At 60.3% G+C, this 19,818-nt stretch overlaps 1 protein-coding gene across 2 annotated transcripts; it reads left to right on the top strand.

The window, feature by feature from the left end:
* The first annotated feature begins 5,705 nt into the window (after positions 1-5,705).
* EMD (emerin) lies at positions 5,706-8,148 on the top strand. 2 transcript variants are annotated; one of them, XM_064574747.1, is made up of 6 exons: positions 5,718-6,023; positions 6,110-6,217; positions 6,387-6,464; positions 6,688-6,821; positions 7,283-7,329; positions 7,412-8,148. In XM_064574747.1, the coding sequence occupies exons 1-6, from the start codon at positions 5,942-5,944 to the stop codon at positions 7,743-7,745; spliced, it is 783 nt and encodes a 260-aa protein (XP_064430817.1). In that variant the 5' UTR covers positions 5,718-5,941; the 3' UTR covers positions 7,746-8,148. The 2 variants fall into 2 exon arrangements, with proteins under 2 accessions (XP_064430818.1, XP_064430817.1); XM_064574748.1 differs by lacking the exon at positions 7,283-7,329 and having other exon boundaries at positions 5,706-6,023.
* The last annotated feature ends 11,670 nt before the right edge of the window (positions 8,149-19,818 follow it).

The following is a 19,818-nucleotide window of genomic DNA, read 5'->3' on the forward strand; positions in this document are numbered from 1 at the left end:
GCCCCGCGCCCGCCCCGCGCCCGCCCCGCGCCCGGCCCGGAGAGAAAGCCTTAATTGGTAAAATCGCCCAGGAGCCGGCGGGGAGGGGGGGGAGTGGGGGCGCGCCGTGAGCTCAAGCGCCTGGGCCGCCTGGCGACGCCGCCACCGCCCACCCCCCCACCCCCGATGAGCTCACCGCCCGGCGAGGTCCGCCTGGGGGTGGGGGTGCTCGCCTGAAGCTCCCGCGGGGTCTACGGGGCCCACATCTCAGCTCAGCGGGAAAGGCCACTCCCTCCAGGGAGCCGCCCCCAGTCGCGGCCCCCTGCATCTGCCCCAAGCCTGAGCTGGCCAGGCAAGTCGGATTCTGCCCTGTGGGGTGGCGGGGGCTGGGGGTGGGGGACGGCCAACAGGCCGTTGCAGGTGTTCCCGGAGCTTCTACCACCGGCAAGGCCACAGTGGGGCAGGGACCCGAGCCCCGCGAAGAGCAAGCATCCTGGCTGCCACCGAGTTGGTCCCCGCTCGTGCCAGGCCTGGCCTGGGAGCCCGCAGCCCAAAGATCCTGAATGCTCGGGAGCACGATTAGGTGCAGTCGCGAAGTCTGGAAGTGCGCGGTGAGGTGCAGCCACGAAGAGCCAAGGACTGGTGAACGCTCTGCCCCTGCCAGGCTCCCTCTTCCTCGTCTACAGGCCTAGTTCATGGTAGCTTCAGATTCAGCTCAAATGTCACTTCCTTGGGGAAGGTCCCAGAAAGCAGTGCCATTGTAACACTTTGCCCACAACCCCCAAGGAGAAGGACATTTTCTTTCCCGAGCCAGTATTGTGTGCTTGCCGGTGGGAGACGGCTCGCGCAGGCAAGCACATATCGACACAAATAACAGAAACATTTCACCAAATGAAACTTTTCCTTACTACCTGAAAAGCACTCTGATTTTTTTTTTTTTTATTCTATTCTATTTCATTGGGGCGCCTGGCTGGCTCAGTGGGTTAAGCGACTGCCTTGGGCTCAGGTCATGATCTCAGGGTCCTGGGACTGAGTCCCGCATCTGGTTCCCTGCTCGGTGGAGAGTCTGCTTCTCCCGCTGCCTCTGTGCTCTCTCTCTCTCTCTCTCTCTCAGATAAATAAATAAAATCTAAATAAAATAAAATTTATTCTACTTCATTAAAAGAGAAAAAGAGGGGGGCCTGGGGGCTCAGTCGGTTGATCAACGGACTCTTGATGTTGGCTCAGGTCATGATCTCAGGTCCTGGGATGGAGCCCTAGGTTGGGCTCTGCGCTCAGCGGGGAGTCTGCTTGGGATTCTCTCTCCCTCTGCCCCTCCCCCCCACTCTCACACACGCACACTCTCTCTCTCTCTCAAATAAATAAATCTTTAAAAAAATAAAAAGTAAAAGAGAAAAAGAAAAGAAGGAAGGGGGGAATGAAGGCAGGAAAAGAGGGAGGGAGAAAGAAGCTGGTAGTCCCTGCTGACTGAATTTGGCTAGCCAGCCACGATGTTAACGCTGACCGCCCTCCAGGCCTCCACGCACTCACTGCTGCCTTAGCTACCTCTACTGGCAATGACCTTTCCCCCTTGACCCGCAGTGGGAGCTCCTAAAAACGCCAGGGTCTCCTGCTGCTCCCTCTGGTGGGAACCGCCCCCCACCGCCCCCCCCCCCCCACTGCTGGGGAGGGCAGTGGCTTCTCATCACTTGACAGATGAGCACGGATGAGCAGCATGGATTCAGGCCAGTGAGGTAGCTGTGCTGGAGCTCATGGCCAAGGCTGTCCTTCAAGGATGGAAACCCACCCTACCACACACATTACAATGGAAGCCATTGCCATAGGTGGGGGTCACGAAGGAGGCTATGGCCACATGGCTGGATCCTGGGACCCCCACCTCCATTTGAATCCTTTTTACACTACGGCCTCCCTTCCCCTCCATATACAACCCAGCAAGCCAGGCAGCTCTTGATCTCTACTTCTTCCAGGCTTAGGGGAAGCAAAGGTTTGTACAGCACCCACTGTTCTCTGGTGAAGATCAAACTAAATTAGAGACCTTTTCTCCTTGTGTTGAAGGTTCTGGAAAACAACTAGAATCACCTCCATTCTTGCCACCAAGGCAGGCTGAATCTCCACCTGGCCATGCCAATAGTCTGCCCCTACCCCCTCTTGTGCACTCTCTCTCTCTCACATGAATAAACAAAATCTTAAAAAAAAAAGATGAACCAATGTGTTCTAGAATTGGAACACAAGGCATTCTCTAAGACACTTAGTCAGCTAACCATTCACTGTTTTATATTGATTGTGACAATCTTCCACATATTAATTTTCACAATAGTCATGATCTTATGGCTTTTGTTACTCTCTGAACAATGTTTCAAAGCATTTGAATATCACCAGGTAAAACCCAAAGGATCTTTAACATTCTTGAAAAGTTTTTGTTTTAATTTCTAAATTTGTTTTTTAAAGATTTAATTTATTTGAGAGAAAGAGAGAGCATGAGCGGGGGGAGGGGCAGAGGGAGAGGGAGAAGCGGGCTCCCCGCTGAACAGGGAGCCTGATGTGGGGCTCGATCCCAGGACCCTGGGATCATGACCTGAGCTGAGGGCAGACGCTTAATCGACTGAGCCACCCAGGTGCCTGTTAAGTTTTTGTTTGTTTGTTAATATTTATTTGTTTATTTGAGAGAGAGAGAGCATGAGAGGGTGGGGGAGGGGCAGAGGGAGAAGGAGAGAGAGAATCTCAAGCAGACTCCCTGTTGAGCATGGAGCCCAATTAAGGGCTCGATCCCACGACCCTGAACATGACCTGAGCTGAAATCAAGAGTCCATGAGCCAGCCACCCAGGCATGCTGAAAAGTTAAGTTTTGTATCAAACTAAAGTATTAAGAACATTCTGATCTTAAAGAAAATGTGAACAGCTCAGTGAACAATCTTCTCCTTGGACATGGATGCTGAGAAATGTATTCGTGTTGATAGCTTTTCTTATAACTTGCAATCCTCCTGGGACTGCAAGTTACACAACATACTGCTTCGAAGCCATTCCCATCCTTAAAAGAGAAACTGTCCTCTTCTTTTCTTTTTTTAAAATTTTATTTATTTGAGAGAGAGAATGAGAGAGAGAGCACACAAGCAGGGAGAGGGGCAGAGGAATCTGATCTGAGATTCCCCCCCGAACTTGGGGCTCCATCCCAGGATCCCAGGATCATGGTCTGAGCCAAAAGCAGACACTTAACTGACTGAGCCACCCAGGGGCCCCGAGAGAAACCGTCTTCTTATTCTTGACTTGGAATTGGTGGCTTCCTAGTCCTTCTCACCCTGGCTGTAGTTCCAAAAAAATTCCTCTTCTTATTTACCTATGCACACCCTTCCCAGAAAGACTCCGCTGGAGGCCGAAGATTTCCCCCAACAGCCCCTGTGAGGGCTCAGAACCCCCACTGGGCCACACTGTCCAGATCGTTGCCCTGAGAACTAAAATCTAGCTGTGGGAATGTCCGTGATTGAATTGCTGCACTAAAGGTCCTTAACAAGTCTCCTCCCTCTCTAAGCCCCCAATTCCTCCTCTAGGTGATGGGGGTGGCACAGAGTGCCTCTTAGTTCCCATAGTCAAGGGCGTGCCTGGTTTCTGGAGGTCTGGAACAGGTCTGCACTGCAGCAGGGCTGGGCTTAGGCTACAGGTGCCCACAGGGTGGGCTCAAGGGACCATCACAGTTCAGCCTCCTGGTGCCATCCATGGTGGGACCTCCACAGGGGGGCAATGGGTGGGACATAAAAGACAGAGTGCCGAGGCAGGTGCCAGAGGAGAGGGAGTTCCTTGGGGAGAAGGCAAACCTAGAATTCCTTGACCTCATAAGGAAACAGCTTGGATCCCTACAGGGAGGGGTGGCATGGGGGAGGACTGAGCCTCTGGGACAGGGGCCAGCATTGCAGAAGAAGGCTTGGAGAGGTGCTGGGGAATCTGATCTTGCCAAAACTCAAAATTTCATGAGACAGCCTCTGAGCGCCCAGAGCCCAAATGCCATGCCCTTCCCTGCTCTGAAAGATAAGCAAGCCCCTGTTCTGCCCTGCCCAGGGCTATCCCCCTTTTACTGCCATGCACCTGTCTGGAGACTCACACACCTCCTCCTCCTATTTCAGGAGACAGAGCAGGCTTCGCCTGTAGTCTAAAACTCGGCCAGCAGCAACTCCTCTGAGGGTCTTTGTGTGTGGTCACATCAAGGCCACATCTCACCACTCCCTGTGTGGCTACCTCTTCTAGACCCCATGACCCAGAGAGAACTAACTGGTCTGTGACCCTCACCAGCTGGATCAACCAGGCTGGGTTGGACCAGAGACTTCCTCTCTTCTCCCTGTCACCAGCTGTCATCTGGTATCAGAGATAGCACCTCCTCTCTTTATGCTCCCAGTTCTGGGCCTGCCCGGGGAGGGCCGCTTCAGTTGGACCCACACTCCATGAGTTGGCTTCATTTAGAATATGATTGTCACCTCCTTTCCAATCTCCCCAGGAACAGCTCTTTCCTGACTAAGGCCCTCAACAATGCCTAATGACAGTCCAGGCTCTTCCGCCGGCCTTGGCAGCCTCCCATGGTTCACCCACATCAGTACCCTGGACCCCTGTCCTTCGGGGCCCCCTCTGCACTGCCACGGGTCCTGGAAGCCCACCCAGACCCAGGTACTCAGAGCCTGCCAAGCCTTACTGGAACTCCTGAGCAGGCCCTCCGGGTCTGGAAGACTCCCTCTCTCCCGCGCCCCCTGCCAGGCTGCCTCCTGGGGCCATTGGGGGAGGCACTGCAACAGGAGAGGAAACCCCCAGCACCCCAGGTGGACGGCATGGTGGGTCAGGCACACACTCGCTGTCTGCACGCCTCACTGGGCCCTCTGCCAGTGCCCACTGGCACGCCCAGTCCCTTGCAAGACTGCTTGCTCCTGGAGTGCTGGCGGCCTCCTGGCCCAGTGCCCCATTTCCTCCCGGGTGGAGTGGGGAGGGAGGGAGGCGGTGGGGACCGGTGGGATGGCGGGCGCGGGCGGGCGCAGGTGCGCAGGCCAGGGCCGTGTAGAGCGGGAAGGCGGGCCTGGCGCCGGGGGTCTGAGGCGGCTGCTTCCCTGGCATGGGGCACGCGCGCAAAGCGCTCGCTCGCGGCGGCGCCCGGCCCGGGAGCCGCGCTCTCCAAGGGCCCGCTCTTGGGGTCGGGTCCCTTCCCGCTGCGGCAGGGGCGGCCGGCCAGGGTGCGGCCGGGGAGCCCCAGGCGCAGGAGTCCGGGGTAGGGAGAGGGCGGCGGGGGCTTGCTGGGGAGGTGGGGGCTACTGGGGCGGCGGGGCCGGGTCGAAGCCCACGTGACTCAGGGAGCGCGAGCCACGCCCAGCGCGTCAATCCTGCGCCGCTTTCCTGTCTTGGCCGGTTTTTGCCGGTTCGAGTTGCGTAGGCCCCCTACCTCCTCCCTTCGGGCCGGGACGCGCCAGTGGGTGACGCCTCGGTCGCTGGCCCCGCCCCGCTCCCACGTCCCGGCGAGCCCACGCTCGTTCCGCTCCCACGCAGGCCCAGCTCCTCTCTCAAGCCCCGCCCAAACGCGCCAGCAGGTGGCGCCGCTTGGCTCGCCGCCCCCGCCCCCTTCCCGGGGCACGGAGCCCGCCCCCCCGGCTCCGGCGGCCAGTCGGGTCTGCGCAGTTTGGGCTTCCGCGCTCGCCCCGCCCCTCTTTTGCCTCTAGCCTGTCCCGCCCGTTTGTGCCGTGTGGGCCTCGTCTGGCCCGCCCCGCCGGCTCCCACAGCCGGACCGACCGACAGGGGCCGCTCCTCGCGGCCTGGCCCCGCCCCGCACAGCGCGCGCCGTCCGCAGAGCCCGCGGCCGTGACGCGAGCGTGACGCAGGCGTGACGCGAGTGCTGCCGCTCCCGAGACGCTCGCGCTGCCCCCGCCGTGCTCCGAGGCAGCGGTAGCTCGGCCCGTGTCGCCAGGCCCGGGCCACCCCCAGGTCCCCACCGCCCGCCATGGACGACTACGCGGTCCTGTCGGACGCTGAGCTGGCCGCCGTGCTGCGCCAGTACAACATCCCGCACGGGCCTGTTGTGGGTATGCGGCGGCGAGCGGGCCCCCTCCCCGCGCTATCCCCGGGTTCCCGGCCCGCGTCCCTGACCGCCTCGCGTCTGTCTGGCCAGGTTCCACTCGCAAGCTCTACGAAAAGAAAATCTTCGAATACGAGACCCAGAGGCGGAGGCTCTCGCCGCCGAACTCGTCCGCATCCTCTTTCTCCTATCGGTTCTCGGGTGAGGCCCCCGCCCCACAGCTCCACCTGGCCTCCCGCGGGGACAGGGTTTGGGCGACGGGGAGGACGGGGTCGGGAGGGTGTGGCAGGGGCGCTGGCTGGGAGGGGCATGGGGAAAAGGGAGCGGAGCCATGGGGGCAAATGCTCCTGTCCCCCCCCCCCCCCTTCAGACTTAGATTCAGCATCCGTGGACTCGGATATGTATGATCTGCCGAAGAAAGAGGACGCCTTACTTTACCAGAGCAAGGGTAAGGCTGAGTTGGGGTGGGGTGGGCACCCTGCCACCTTTATTCCACTCCCTCAGGGACCCTGGTGTCAGGGAGAACCTGAGATCTCAATCCCCATCATTCTCAGCAGCCCTAGAGGGGAGAAACCGTGTCACAGGCTTCCAAATGGGATTCAGATTAGGGCGACTGGGCCCGGTGGGGGACACTGCTGTCCCCTTTACTATCGCTGTCTCCCCTTCCCAAGACTATAGTGACGACTACTATGAGGAGAGTTATTTGACCACCAGGACTTATGGGGAGCCTGAGCCTGTGGGCACCTCCAAGGGATTCCGCCAGCCCTCAACTTCACTCGCAGATACAGACACCTTTCACCACCAGGTGAGCTGGCTGTTGAGCAGTTGGGTACAAACCCATGGGGGTCATAGCTGGGTTTGGACAAAACAAGGGGGCCGCTGGGTGCAAATGGTAGGTCTTGTGCCTCCAGAGAGGTAGGGTGAGCAGACACCTTCCTGGTCAGGGCCCTCTTCTGGGGGGCTGTCAGAACTGTTAAAACTAGAACATGTGGGACATGCCTTGCACCCTGGTCTGGGATCTAGGTTTGAGCTCTTTCTCAGAACCCTGGGGCACAAAGTAAGGTGCCGGCAGCCAGAACAGTCATTGAGCAAGTGACAAAGTCCTACAGACATAAGGCTGGGAACTCTGAAGAGTTTTGGAGGGAACAGGGTCTGGGCCTCTAAGCAATGGTCAGAATAAGCCGGCTGGGTAAGTTTGGACTGAGGGATAGGACAGGCCACACTGACCCTGCCGGCCAGTCCCCTCTCCCTGACTCTTATCTATAGGTGCGCGATGACAGTTTTTTCTCTTCTGAAGAGGAAAGCAAGGATAGGTAAGTAGCAGGAAGGGCCAGGCACCAGGGCTGATTCTGGGCCCGGGCCCTCTTGGCTCATCTGCTCTCCTCTTTGCCTAAGGGAACGCCCTGCCTATGGCCGGGACAGCGCCTACCAGAACATCGTGCACTACCGCCCTGTTTCCAACGTCTCCAGAAGCTCCCTGGGCCTGTCCTATTATCCCACATCCTCTTCCACCTCTCCCATATCCTCATCTTCAGCTTCTCCCACTTCGTGGCTCACCCGTCGTGCTATCCGGCCAGAAAAGCAGGCCGCTGGGGCTGGTCTGGGCCAGGACCGCCAGGTCCCACTCTGGGGCCAGCTGCTCCTATTCCTGGTCTTTGCTGCCTTCCTGCTCTTTGTTTACTACTCCATGCAGGCTGAGGATGGCAATCCCTTCTGGACGGAGCCCTGAGGGTCTGCCTTCATGGCCAGCTGTTCTCTCAGAAGTCCTGGCTGACTGCCTTAGTAGTGTTTGCTGGGGGAGGGGGTGGGGGCTTTTCTGTGTGTTCTAGCTTGGGAGTGCTGGGCTTGGCCCAGGTCAGTGCTTGCTCCCCCTGCCTTGTTCTGCCAGGGAGGCAGTGAGCCCAGGCCCTCCGTGGCATGGTGGGCCCGGGCAGGCCTTCCTCTGGAGTCTCCTGGTCCTGCTTGCCTCTGACCCTTAGGGCCTAGGAAGGCGAGACCCTTCTCCTGGAGAGGAGAATATGGTTGTTGTCATTGCATGCCTCCTGTCTGTTGTCACCTCGTTGGGGGGATTAACTAAGGCCACCCTGACTTTGTTTTCGTGGACACACAATAAAAAGACCATTTATTTTTAATGTGTGGGCTCTTTCTTCTGGATAGGGATCAGGCTCCCCTGGCTGGAGACCTCCAGGCCTTGGGTCTCCAGGATCGACATCTGGCTTTGTTGGTTCTCCCTTTTTGCTTTGGGATTGGGGTAGGGATCACATGCTACCTATGGACGTGTTTGTGCTTTACTTGCAGGGTTCACTCCCTGACTTGTTACCCAAAGCTGCTATAACTACTTAGGCAAAGAACTGTGCCCCCACGGGATGTGGAGAGCCCACTTGGAAATGCGGGTGAGGGTGCATGCACAATGCTGGCTACAGCTGTTTTGATGGGGAAGAGCTGACAACCTGCCTCAGTGTCCGAGGGCAGGGGGATGGGAAGGAAATGAGGCGTGTGTTTGGTGGGGTTTCTCCTGGAAAGCTGCTTGTTGAATGGCATGGGGGAAGGTTCGCAGCACTCTGAAATGCCCCATCACTTCTGGGTCTAATCCAGTCCCTCACCTGGCTGTATTGCTTCTCTCCAGGTTTTCTGTGGGGGAAGGGGGTATTTCATAACCTGAAAAGTTTACATATATTTTTTTAAAGTAAGTGCTAAGGAAACCCAGGGTAGCATGCCACGTGAGGCCACACATACTGATTCTGTTCTGCCAGCAGAGGGTGGGAAAGTACAGAGGGGCTGGACCCCACTCCAAGCACTCAGGTGGGAAGCAGAGGCTCCATGAGGAATTTCCTGATGGGAGAGGTGCTGGTGTACGTGGAGGACCCAGCCGGCCACCAGGAAGAGGTAGGGCCACCGTCAAGCAGGCGGGCAGGGCACGGCACGGCGGTGCCTCCGTTCAGAGCAGGGCCTCATGGGCTCCTTCCCGCCACAGGCAAAGGTGACTGCCAATAATGACAAGAACCGTACCTTCTCTGTCTGGTACGTCCCCGAAGTGACGGGGACTCACAAGGTGAGCCCTCAGCCCTCAGCCCAAGGGGAGGCTGGTGGGGGAGGCGGTGGCTGGAAGGCCCTGCCCCTGCCCTCACGGTCTGTCCCTCCTGGGCACAGGTCACTTCCTTGCCTCTGACCAGCTCCTTGTTCAGGTGGTAGGACTCAGCCAGACCCAGCCTCAGTTGGCACAGCACCCATGGGCTCCTGTTTATGGCTACACAGTGAGCTTGGGTCAGGGATGGAACTGGAACCGCACCTACCCCTGGCTCCTGGCCATTTTTTTCCTCCATGCTAGTCTTTCTCTCAGGTGTGTGTGTTTTCCTAAAAGTAACACGTGCATTTAGAATATACAGAAAAAAATGAATTGCTTCTAATTTTCTCACCACCCCCACAGCTTCAGCCTCCCTTGTTTCCTGCAAGTCACTCCTGCCTGGCTCATCCCCCAGGGCCCAGCCACCTTTGGCATGGACGTCACCAGGCTCCCCGCCTCTGCCCCTCCCCGTGCCAGTGCAAGGGCAGAGACCTGGATGTTCTGTAGGGGCCGGTGGGCATGGGCACAACATGATGCCTCATTGATGACAAAAGGGTCTGATGGGCAGATCAGTGAACCTGGGTCGGGTCACCAGTGCACCAGGACCTGAGAGAGGCACTAACTGATTCACCCAACCGATCACCAGCTGATCCCAAATCAAGTGTGTTGAGAGGAGGGCCTGACCCTGCCTGGGCGTGCAGCTGCCCCACAAGCACTCAGTACCTGGGCAGGCCATGGGTCTGGGCAGAAAGGCAAGTGGAGCCTAGTGGACCCAACATGGGACCTGGGGAAGTGGCAAGGTTGACATGGTGACACTCTGGAGTAGCTGGGGCAGAGTGACGGGACAGCATGAGAGGAAGAGGAGCTGAGCTTGGGGCATCCCAAGGAAGGGAGAGAGACGGTATGGCTTCTGGATGGAATGGCCCTCTATAGGCCTCTATCTGTTGCAATAAAGGGGGAGGCGAGGTGTGTTTGGCACCCACTGTGGTTTCTTGCATTAAAGAAGACAGGAAATAGTCCCACCCATGTGACATAGTCTCCCCCTTTCCATTCATTTATTCCCCAAGGACAACAATCTCCATTCGTCTCCATATGCCCCAATCCAAAGGTTGTCGATAGCTCCACGGGGCTCTGATGGGGCCCCAGGCTTCAGGGTCTCCACCTAGTGCTCTCTAGGACTCTGGGACTACCTCTCTGAAAGCTCCCACAGGCCCCCTTCCCCGAAGCAACCTAGGGCCCACTGGAGCAGCTTGGGCTCCAGCTCTCCCACTCCCAAGGGCTCAGGCCATCCTCCTGCCCCTCCCTCCCCACCGAGGGCTCCTGAGGTGCCCAGGGGCACAGCAGGGGGGCAATAGCGGCCCTTGATCCAGTGGACAGTGGCTCTGCTGGTGCCAGGGTGTCAGCCCCACTGGGGCAGAAGCCCCGGCAGCCCAAGGTAGGCTACCAGGTGTGCGGGCTCCGGCTGCCAGAGTGGGCTGAGCAGCATCCCAGGACAGGGAGGCGGAGAGGAGTGCCCTACACACTTGGCAAGGGGTAGAGTCTGGCAGCTGTGCCCCTGACATTCCCAGGGGAAGAGGAGGTCCACACAGGGCAGACCCAGGGGTGCACCTGACTTGACCCCTTGCTGCACACAAGCCAGCAGCTGCAGCTAGAGAGCATGGCTCAGGGCCGCTTGGTCCTAGCTCCGAGCAGGCCCCCTGCAAAGACTCCAGCTCAAGGGGTGCGCAGTCTGTGGCTCCAGAAAGATAAAATACCCAAGGCCTTAAGGGCCCAAAGGATAGGAAAGTGGCATTGGGTCCACACTGTTTTGTTTTTTTTTTTTTTAAGACTTATTTATTTATTTATTTATTTATTTGAGAGAGAGAGAATGAGAGACACAGAGCATGAGAGGGAGGAGGGTCAGAGGGAGAAGCAGACTCCCTGCCGAGCAGGGAGCCCGATGCGGGACTCGATCCCGGGACTCCAGGATCATGACCTGAGCCGAAGGCAGTCGCTTAACCAACTGAGCCACCCAGGTGCCCCAGGTCCATGCTGTTCTTGAACCTGGGTCTGGCCTGCTACCCGCGGCTCCCGGTGGCCAGTCCCAGGAGACACCGTCCCACTCAAGGCAGGCAGGACACAGGTGGATAAAGTCAGGCCCGCCGCTTCTACCTACCGGGCACGCTGGCCAGGGCCCCCACGGAAGCACAGCTCCAGAGCTGAGCCGAGCCAACCAGGAGTCCCTGTCCCTCCCTGGACACCACATCGTGCCCAGGCAGCTGCGACACACGTGGGGCCGCAAGGGCAGAAGATGCCAGCCTGGGGGAGAACAAGCCCTTGGGGACAGCGCCGGACAGAGGCTACAGGACAGACCAGGCCTGAGCCTGAGGCCCGCGCGGGCAGGGGGCAGGGGGGAGCAAGACTGGGGCGCCATCCCTGCAGAGGGCCCCGGAGTAGGACAGGCAGATGGCACCAGGAAAAGGAGCACCAGGACTCCATCCTGCTAGGGGCAAACCGGCCCGGGACCCTGCCCCACTAAGAAAATCCCTGGAGGACACGCCGCCCCCCACCCGCGGCCGGCCCCCCCGCCCTCCACCCAGGCTGCTAGGAGGAGACAGGGAGGGGTGCAAGGCCTGGGCCCTCAGCCGGGCTCTACACACAGGTTGTGAAGGCCTGGTGACCCGTCCAGAGCCAGCAGAGGTGGTGGGGGCTCAGCCCCACCAGGCCCCACGCCTGGGCCCTGTTTGCCAGCAGGCGCCCGGAGCAGAGGAGCGGTCCTGGCCACACACCCTCCCCAGGCTGGCCCCATCTCCTCTACTAAGTCTAGGGAGGGGAGCGCTGGTCACCCCAGTCTGGAGCAGCCCCCCGTCCTGCAGGTCCTGTCCGGTCCGAGTCCAGGCAGGGCAAGGCAGGCGGATGGCCCAGCTGACCACCGCCACCCCCACCCCCCCGCCCCACAGCCAGCCCCCACCCCTGGCCCAGCCACACCTCTGCACCTGACCCTCCCTGTTGCCTGTCGCCACCCCCCCCCGCCCCCCCCACCAGAGGCTGGAAGGGGACTGGGGTGAGGAAAGGGGAGCACTGGCTCTTCAGGGTGGGTGGGGCTGCCACTCACCCGAGACGGGGAGGGAGTCCCAGCACTTCAACAAGGGGAACATTAGCCTGGGGACCTTTGGGGTTCCCGTGGGCCGGGTGGCCTCACCCCACTCCAGGGCACAGGGCCAAGGTGCTCCAGGGCAGCCCCCACCCCCGGAACCCCGACGGAGCCAGTGGGATGAGGATGGGGTGGCCGCTAAGACAGGGTCGGCGAGCATGCAGGGTGACAGGTGTCAGCCACAGGGACCTCAGGTGCGCTCTGCAGCTCTGGACGGCCTCCTCCCACTCCCGCTCCCACTCCCGTGGGCCCAACCCAACAGCCGACAGGTCCCCCCCGAGGGCGGGGTCTCCTCCTCCGGTGGCAGGTACCACGTCCAGGGCAGGGCGTTACCCAGCAGGGGGCCCGCGGTCCCGCTGCTCAGAGGTTGGGCTGGCTTGGCCACCTCTTCCCCTCCCCGTGGGGCTGTCTCTGAAGGTGTCCCCGAGGCAGCCATGAGGCCACGGCCAGGGGACGAGGGCTGAGGAAAGCACCGCACGGTGGGTGGGGTTGGGGGGTTGCCCTTGGGTCAGCACACCTGCCGAGGACAGGCCGGGCAGAGAGCGTGAGGTCCAGGCTTGGGCCCTGAAGGTGGGTGGGCAGGTGGGCGGGGACAGGATCTGGCGGCTGGTGAGCGCGCCCACCCGCAGAGCAGGCCACGAGGGGGAGCCCCTGTGCAGCTGGGTCGGGGGAGACTGCACCCATCCAGCCCTCCTGAGCCCTCCTGGGCAGGTGGCCTGTGCGGGAAGACTACAGGGAGGCCGGGCCCTCCTCGCTGTGCCTCCTGCCCAGGGCCGAGGGACAGGAAGGTGGCTCAGCTCAGGCACAGGCCAGGGGGATGGCGAGGACACCGGTCAGAGGGCCCGGGCTACGCGGGGCCTGAGTGTCTGTCTCCAGGGGAGCCGTCTTCAGGACCACGCGGCCCGACACCCCGGCGGAGGAGGGACGTCCCCCAGGAGCCACGACCCCACGGTCCCCGCCGAGGCAAGGCCCAGCAAGCCACGCCCCGGTCTCTCTGCTTCTGCTCCCCGGAGACGCAGAGCCAGGCTCCCGCGAGACCCACTGTCCTGGGGTTCAAACAGCACAGGGCGGCCCCCGACGGTGCCAGGAGCTGCCGCCAAGGGCCCTCCCTGGCATTGCCCGGCAGCGAGAGCCAACGGGGAAAGCACCGCCCCCAGAACCTGTGTGACCAATTCAGAGCTCCCGAGCGAGTCCGAGCGTGTCATGGCGAAGTCATCTCTGAGTCCCAGCCCGGAAGGACGGGGCGGGCACTTCTCCGGGGAAAGGAGATGCCACTGGGCTCCCGTGGCCACAGTGGGGGCTCCTTCGCTGGACCGACAGCTGCGCCTCCACCCGCCCCCTCCGCCCCCGGCCCCCCCCCCCGCCCCCGGCCCTGGGAGCTGGTGCCTGCCACCACCTGAGCCGCCAGAGCCCAGCACGTGGCTGACACCGTCGGTGACGAAAAGGGGCCTGCCCCTCTCCGCCCCCGCCCCCACCCACTTGCCAGCTGCACGGAGGAGGCTGGAGGGCAGGGGAGGAGAGGGGAGTGGGGGGGAAGAGCAGGGGCCACACCTGTGCGCACAGAGAGGCGACCCCTACCTGCCTCAGGCAGGGCAAGCTGCCCCCGCCCCCCAGCCCCGGGGAAGGAGAGGACACGACGACACGGGGGGTGGGGGGCAGCACGGAGCCACCGGGCGGGGACGGTGGAGGTCCGGAGCCTCCCGCCTCCCGGGGGCCCGGGTGGGGGCCTCACAGCTCACCGGGCGGTGCTGCTGGGCGGGCTGCTGGGGTGGGAAAGCGCTTGCTGCCCCCCGGGGCCAGGACTGCCACCAGGCCTGGCAGCCCCTGTGCAAAGGGCAGAGAGCACACTCCTTGGGCGTTGCGGGCCACACACGAGCTCTGTTGCATATTCTGCTTGCTTACTCTGGCGTTCTGCGTGTTCTGTTTGCAACCCTTCAGAGACGGAAGAGCTGGCTCGGTCGGTTGAGCGCCCCACTGTCGGTTTCGGCTCAGGTCATGATCCCAGGGTCCTGGGATGGAGCTCCGGCTGGGGCTCCGTGCTCAGCGGGGAGTCCGCTTGAGGATTCTCTCGCTCTCCCCCGCCCCCTGCCCCTCCCCCCACGTGCGGGCGCATGCTCCCTCTCTCAAGTAAAGCAATCTGGAAAAAAAAGGAAAAGCCTGGGAGGTCCGATGACACAAAAACTAAAATTGTCTGCCTGACCAAACACACGCCCCAAACCACAAAGTCAAGGGACAAGTGACAAAGTGGGGGGGGAAATAGCAGCAAGATGTGACTCAGGGCCCATCTCGCGAACATACAGAGAGCTTGAAGCCGTCCACGAGGAAAAGCCCGATGACCCAGTAAGTAAAGGAAAGGGGGTCGAGGAGGCGAACACGGAAAACGAAAGCCAAAGGCTGCTCCATCCGATCCCACGGCCAGGACTCGCGCAGGGGCTGCGGTCCCAGAGTTGCTCCTTCTGGGGACAAACGGTGGCCAGTGACTGGCCTCGCGCTTCATTCCCCTGCCGCTCCGACTAGACAACATGCCACCACGGAACCAAACCACCACCAACCACCAGCAAGACCGGCCAAAGTGGGAGGGCGGTGGTGTGGGGCATGGAGCGGGTCTGGGAAAAACATCGGCCAGGAGCTGGGAGACCACCTTGGCGAAGAAAGGCAGCGGCTTCCCACCAGCTCGAGGGCCGACCGCACGCACAGACCAGACAACGGTCAGGGCCGTTCTCGGGCAGACAGCCCCCTGTGCGGTCTCCAAGCTCCCCGCCACTCCCCCCTCCCCCAAATCCACGTTCTGGATCATCTCAGGGCCCATGTTCCTTTCCCATCCCCGAGCCCAGCCTTTGGGTCTTTCCTCTGCCTCATCAGAGAGTTCTTTCCATCCCCACTCCCGGGCCCCGAGCAGGTCTCCACCCCCCTCTCCAGATGTTACCAGCCCCAGTCTGGGAATTCCCGAGCACCTGGACAAAGCTTGACACCTTTCTCCCGCCTGGGCTGCGGGCGGTGCCCTGCAGCCCACCTAGGCAGGAAAGGGTGACTGCCACTCCATGGGAAGTCCCTGATCCCTCGAGGGCTAGCACCCTCCCGGCATCTGCCAGACCCGTGGGGACTCTGCAAAGGAGCCAGCCCCAGGGAGGGCAGGGAGCGCGCGCACACACCTAGGAGTCTCAGGCCTCCAGAGCACTGCTTCTCACGGCGGGGGCGCGGGGCGTGGGGGGGGGTGGAGCAGAGGGGACGGTCTCAGACCAGCCGCCAGGAGCTTGTTAGAGGCACCCATTCTCAGGCCCCACCTCAGATCTGCAAGATCAGAGACTCCGGGGTGGAGCCCAGCGTTTGAACAAGCCCTCCAGGTGTTCCCATGCAGCCCTCCAGCGTGAGAGCCACCGGGATGGATGGTTCCTGACCGCACCCACTTCTAGAAAGGCTAGGAGCTTTCTCTGCTGGGCTCACCTTGCCTGACCTCCCCAGGTGAGAGGCAGGCAGGCACAGCTGATGATCCCAACCACAGGTGGTCCTGGAGCAAGGATGTGCTTGAGCAGGACTCCCTCCCAGGGGGCCACACCTGTCGAGTGACATGGGAAAGACTTTGTTACTTTCCCGCTGTCCCCACCCACGGAAGTGGGGACAGATACCTCTGGCGAACACCACCTTCCCGGGTACTGGCCCCAGCTCTGCCCACGTTTTCCTGGATACTAGGCGTGTGTGTGTGTGTGTCTCTGTGTGTGTGTGTGTGTGTGTTGCTGGGATCTTGGGATCTGTGCTTTACAGAGAAACGTCCCATACACGCTCAGGGGCACTGGAACACACAGTGGGCCGGGCAAGGAATGTGTGTGTGTGTGTGTGTGTGTGTGTTGGGGGGGGGGCTGGAGGGGGGCAGGGTCACAATCTGGGCCCTGGGAGGGTGGAAGTGCCCAGGAGCGCACAGCAAGGCCGCTCTCAGAGGCCAGGACTGGGAGGGGCTGGAGACGGAGTGACGGAGCCCTTTGTCATCCCGGTGGGGTCGCCGCCCTCCCTCCCCCATCACTAGGCCCCTGGGGACCCCAATACACTGTCCCTGGCCGTCTAGGGGCCGGACACCCTCAACGGCGTGGGGGCGGCCTGCGGGGAGCAGCGGGAGAGAAGCCCGACGGAGCCCCCCACCCCCGCCTCCCGGGGCCTGGACTCGAGAGAGGCTCCTCCTTGACCTCTCCGCGGAAGAACGGGTAGAGCCCCTCCCCGTCCCCAGGTCTCGGGGAACGGGGCCTCCGGCCGGGTCCAGGACCCGGAGGGGCGGAGGGTGGAGCCCAGGGACGGGGGGCGGTGTCGAGAGGGCTGGGGCGTCGCCTAGGCGTGTTGGGCCCCGCCCTGACCGCCCCCGGCTCCGTCTTTTCACGTCCCTCAGCGCGCCCACCGGAAGCTCCGCCCCGCGCGTGGCGGGGCGCCGCCTTCCGGCCCCCTTCCGGCTAGCTTGGCCAATGACCCAGCTCGGCTCCTGCCGGGACCCGCCCCCAGGCCGCCTGAGGAAGCCCAGCCCCTGTGGCCTGACGGACACTTCCTCTGCCCAATCAAAGCAAGCCGGTCGCCTGCGCGCCCCTCTGGGCTCAGCTCCCGCGGGCTTCTCCCCAGCGGCGGGGCCCTGGGAACTGCCGGACGCCGAGGCTGACGTCCCCGGCTGGGGGAGGAGAGTAGGGACTCTGTGCGGAGTCGCGCGGGTCGTCCTGTCTGTCCACGCCAAGGCCTGCTTGTGTGCTTTTGGTTTGAACTTGTCTCTTGCAGTAAAGAAACTCACGGGTAGTGACAGAGAGACGCCAGGGCGCCTGCCGCAGTTCCCCTAGGGTCAGCATGTTGCACGCCTGGTTCAGTTGCACACCAGGAAATGGCATGGGTGCCATCCGAGGGCAGCTCCGTGGGAGTTGCATCCGCGGGAGTTGCATCCGTGAGCGCGCGCGCGCGCACAGCTCTGCAGTTTTCATCACGCGTGTAGATTCACGTGACTCCCACGGGCATCCGTGTCCAGTTGGTTCCCTCACGAGGACCCCTCCTGTGGACCTGACATAACCACAGCCTCCTCCCATCTCCTCCCAACCCACGGCAAGCAGCATTGTATTCTCGTCCAGAACTCCGGGTTATTTGAGCACTGTTAGGTGAATGGACCCATGCAGTATGCGGAAGGTATCCGTAACCGGGGATGGGCTTTCCCCCCCCACCCCTCCCCTCACATAAGGCCCTTGCGATCCATCCAAATCTCTGCATGTATCCATACTTAGTTCTTCCTTCGTGTTGCTAGCTACAGTCCTTGGTGTGGAGCCACCAGTCGGCTCAAGCATTCACCTCCTGAAGGACACCTTGCTTGTTCCCAGTTTCAGGCTTCTACAAATACACCCGCTACGACCATTCATGTACACGTGCCCGTGTGATCCTAAGTTTCTATTTCTTTGGCATAAATGCCCGAGGGAGGGGCGCCTGGGTGGCTCAGTCGCTAGGCGTCCGTCTTCCGCTCGGGGGAATCCCAGAGTCCTGGGATCACGAGCCCCGTCCTACCGGGCTCCCTGCTTGGTGAGCCTGCTTCTCCCTCTCCCTCTGCCTGTTGCTCCCCCTGCTTGTGCTCTCTCTCTCTGCCAAATAAATAAATACGATTTTTAAAAATAAATAAATGCCCAAGGGTACGATCGCTGGGTCCTGTGCAGATGGGTGCTTAGCTTTCATGATTTTATCTTTTTTTTTTTTTTTTTGAGATTTTATTTGCTTATTTGACAGAGAGAGACAGAGCGAGAGAGGGAACACAAGCAGGGGGAGTGGGAGAGGGAGAAGCGGGCTTCCCGCGGAGCAGGGAGCCCGATGCGGGACTCGATCCCAGGACCCTGGGATCATGACCTGAGCCGAAGGCAGACGCTTAACGGCTGAGCCACCCAGGCGCCCAACCCCTATCTTTTTTTTTTTTTTTTTTTTTGAGATTTTATTTGCTTATTTGACAGAGAGAGACACAGCGAGAGGGAACACAAGCAGGGGGAGTGGGAGAGGGGGGAGAAGCAGGCTTCCCGCGGAGCAGGGAGCCCGACGCTGGGCTCGATCCCAGGACCCTGGGATCATGACCTGAGCCGGAGGCAGACGCTTAACGACGGAGCCACCCAGGCGCCCCCAAAGATTTTTATCTTTTTTAAGGAATCCCTACACCCAACGTGAGGCTCAAACTCTCGATCCCGAGATCAAGAGTCCCGTGCTCTTCCGACTGAGCCAGCTGGGGGGGCGGGGGGGGGGGGGCGGATGCTTTGCTCTAAAAGGAACTGCCAAATTGCCTCCCACCGCGGCTGTACCATTTTCCATTACCACCCTGCATATTTTTACAGCACATAATTGAAATTTTTTACAAAGCAACATTATTTTAAGACACATTGTTAACAGTTGTTTCTCTCTTCTAACTATAGTCTTCTAATGGAATCACCGACATAGTTATTCACAGTTTTACACCCTACACATTTATTTTATTGTATTTATTTATTTTTCCACGTTTCATTGTGACTTTCTCTCCCTTAGCAATCGGCTCTTTGAAAAACCTCCCACGTCAGTAAACAAATGCCTAGCTCATTTCTTCCCTGGCCGCGTGGTATTTGATAGCATACGTGTACCGTCCTTTACACAACGAGTCCCCAGCTGATGGTACTTTTACCTTTTCTCGCTCTCTCTCCGCAATTCACCTTGGTGCTGCAACTTCCCACTGTGGACGTGTGTCGATCTCCCTCTAGGATAACGACCTCTAAGTGGAATTGCCAGGTTCAAAACCTACGGGCCTTTAAGATGTTGAGAGACACCAAGGAATTGCCTCCCCGAAAGAGGCACGCTTGTCCTACACTAGGGCTGTTAGTTCTTTGTTACGTATGTTGCAAAGATCTTCCCTCGGGGTGTCTTTTGCCTTGAAAGACTAGGCTTGCTGGTTTGGGCTGTCTAGAAGTTGCGCACTTTTTTGGGGGATTTTATTTTTAAGTGATCTCTACACCCAACACGGGGCTCGAACTCACAACCCCGAGATCCAAGAGCCGCATGCTCTACCGGCTGAGCCGGCCAGGCGCCCAGAAGTTAGACCTTTTTAGGTAACCAAATGTATTAAATTCTCAACTGATGATTTCTGGGTTGCGTATCTTGGGCACAAAGGCCTCCTCCCACGTGTGAGGACCGTGAGGAGACTCGGGACGGCATTTACGAGTCCCTGTTGCCAACTCCTCCGTGACCCAGGCCGGCAGGTTGACCCGCTGGTCCAATCCCTGGGGCCCTGGACAGTTGGCCACAGGATCCGGTGCTGCCTGGCTAGGTCCGGGCGGGGGTGGGGGCTGGGGGCGGTGCCGCTCTGACACCCAGCTGCTGCCGTCCAGGGATGCCAGTCCAGTCTCAGAGAAAGGCAAGGAAATATGTAATGAGAAAAGGTTCCTTACGCTGTTTAAATGCATAGGTGGCCCGCAGGTAAGCAAGAGACGCCCCTGAGGAAGCAGAGCAAATGAAAACAGAGGAGGGAGCAGGGATGCGGCTGGGGCTGTGTGCAGGGGCTGCAGGGTTGGGTTTCCGCGGTGCTAGGAGTAAGGGCTTTCGGAAGGTGAGAGAGCAGAACGGAGATCCCGCCTAAAATCAGTGTTCTTGGGG

This window comes from Mirounga angustirostris, unplaced genomic scaffold, assembly GCF_029215605.1.
Source record: "Mirounga angustirostris isolate CCGP_5_RB_7025 unplaced genomic scaffold, mMirAng1.0.hap1 SCAF_11, whole genome shotgun sequence".
NCBI classification, from domain to species: Eukaryota; Metazoa; Chordata; class Mammalia; order Carnivora; family Phocidae; genus Mirounga; species Mirounga angustirostris.

Coding starts and splice junctions, on each gene's coding strand:
- EMD (XM_064574747.1), top strand. CDS start 5,942: ATGGACGACTACGCGGTCCTGTCGGACGCTGAGCTGGCCGCCGTGCTG. Junction 6,822..7,282: donor CAGACACCTTTCACCACCAG/GTGAGCTGGCTG, acceptor TCTTATCTATAG/GTGCGCGATGACAGTTTTTT. Junction 7,330..7,411: donor GAAGAGGAAAGCAAGGATAG/GTAAGTAGCAGG, acceptor TCTTTGCCTAAG/GGAACGCCCTGCCTATGGCC.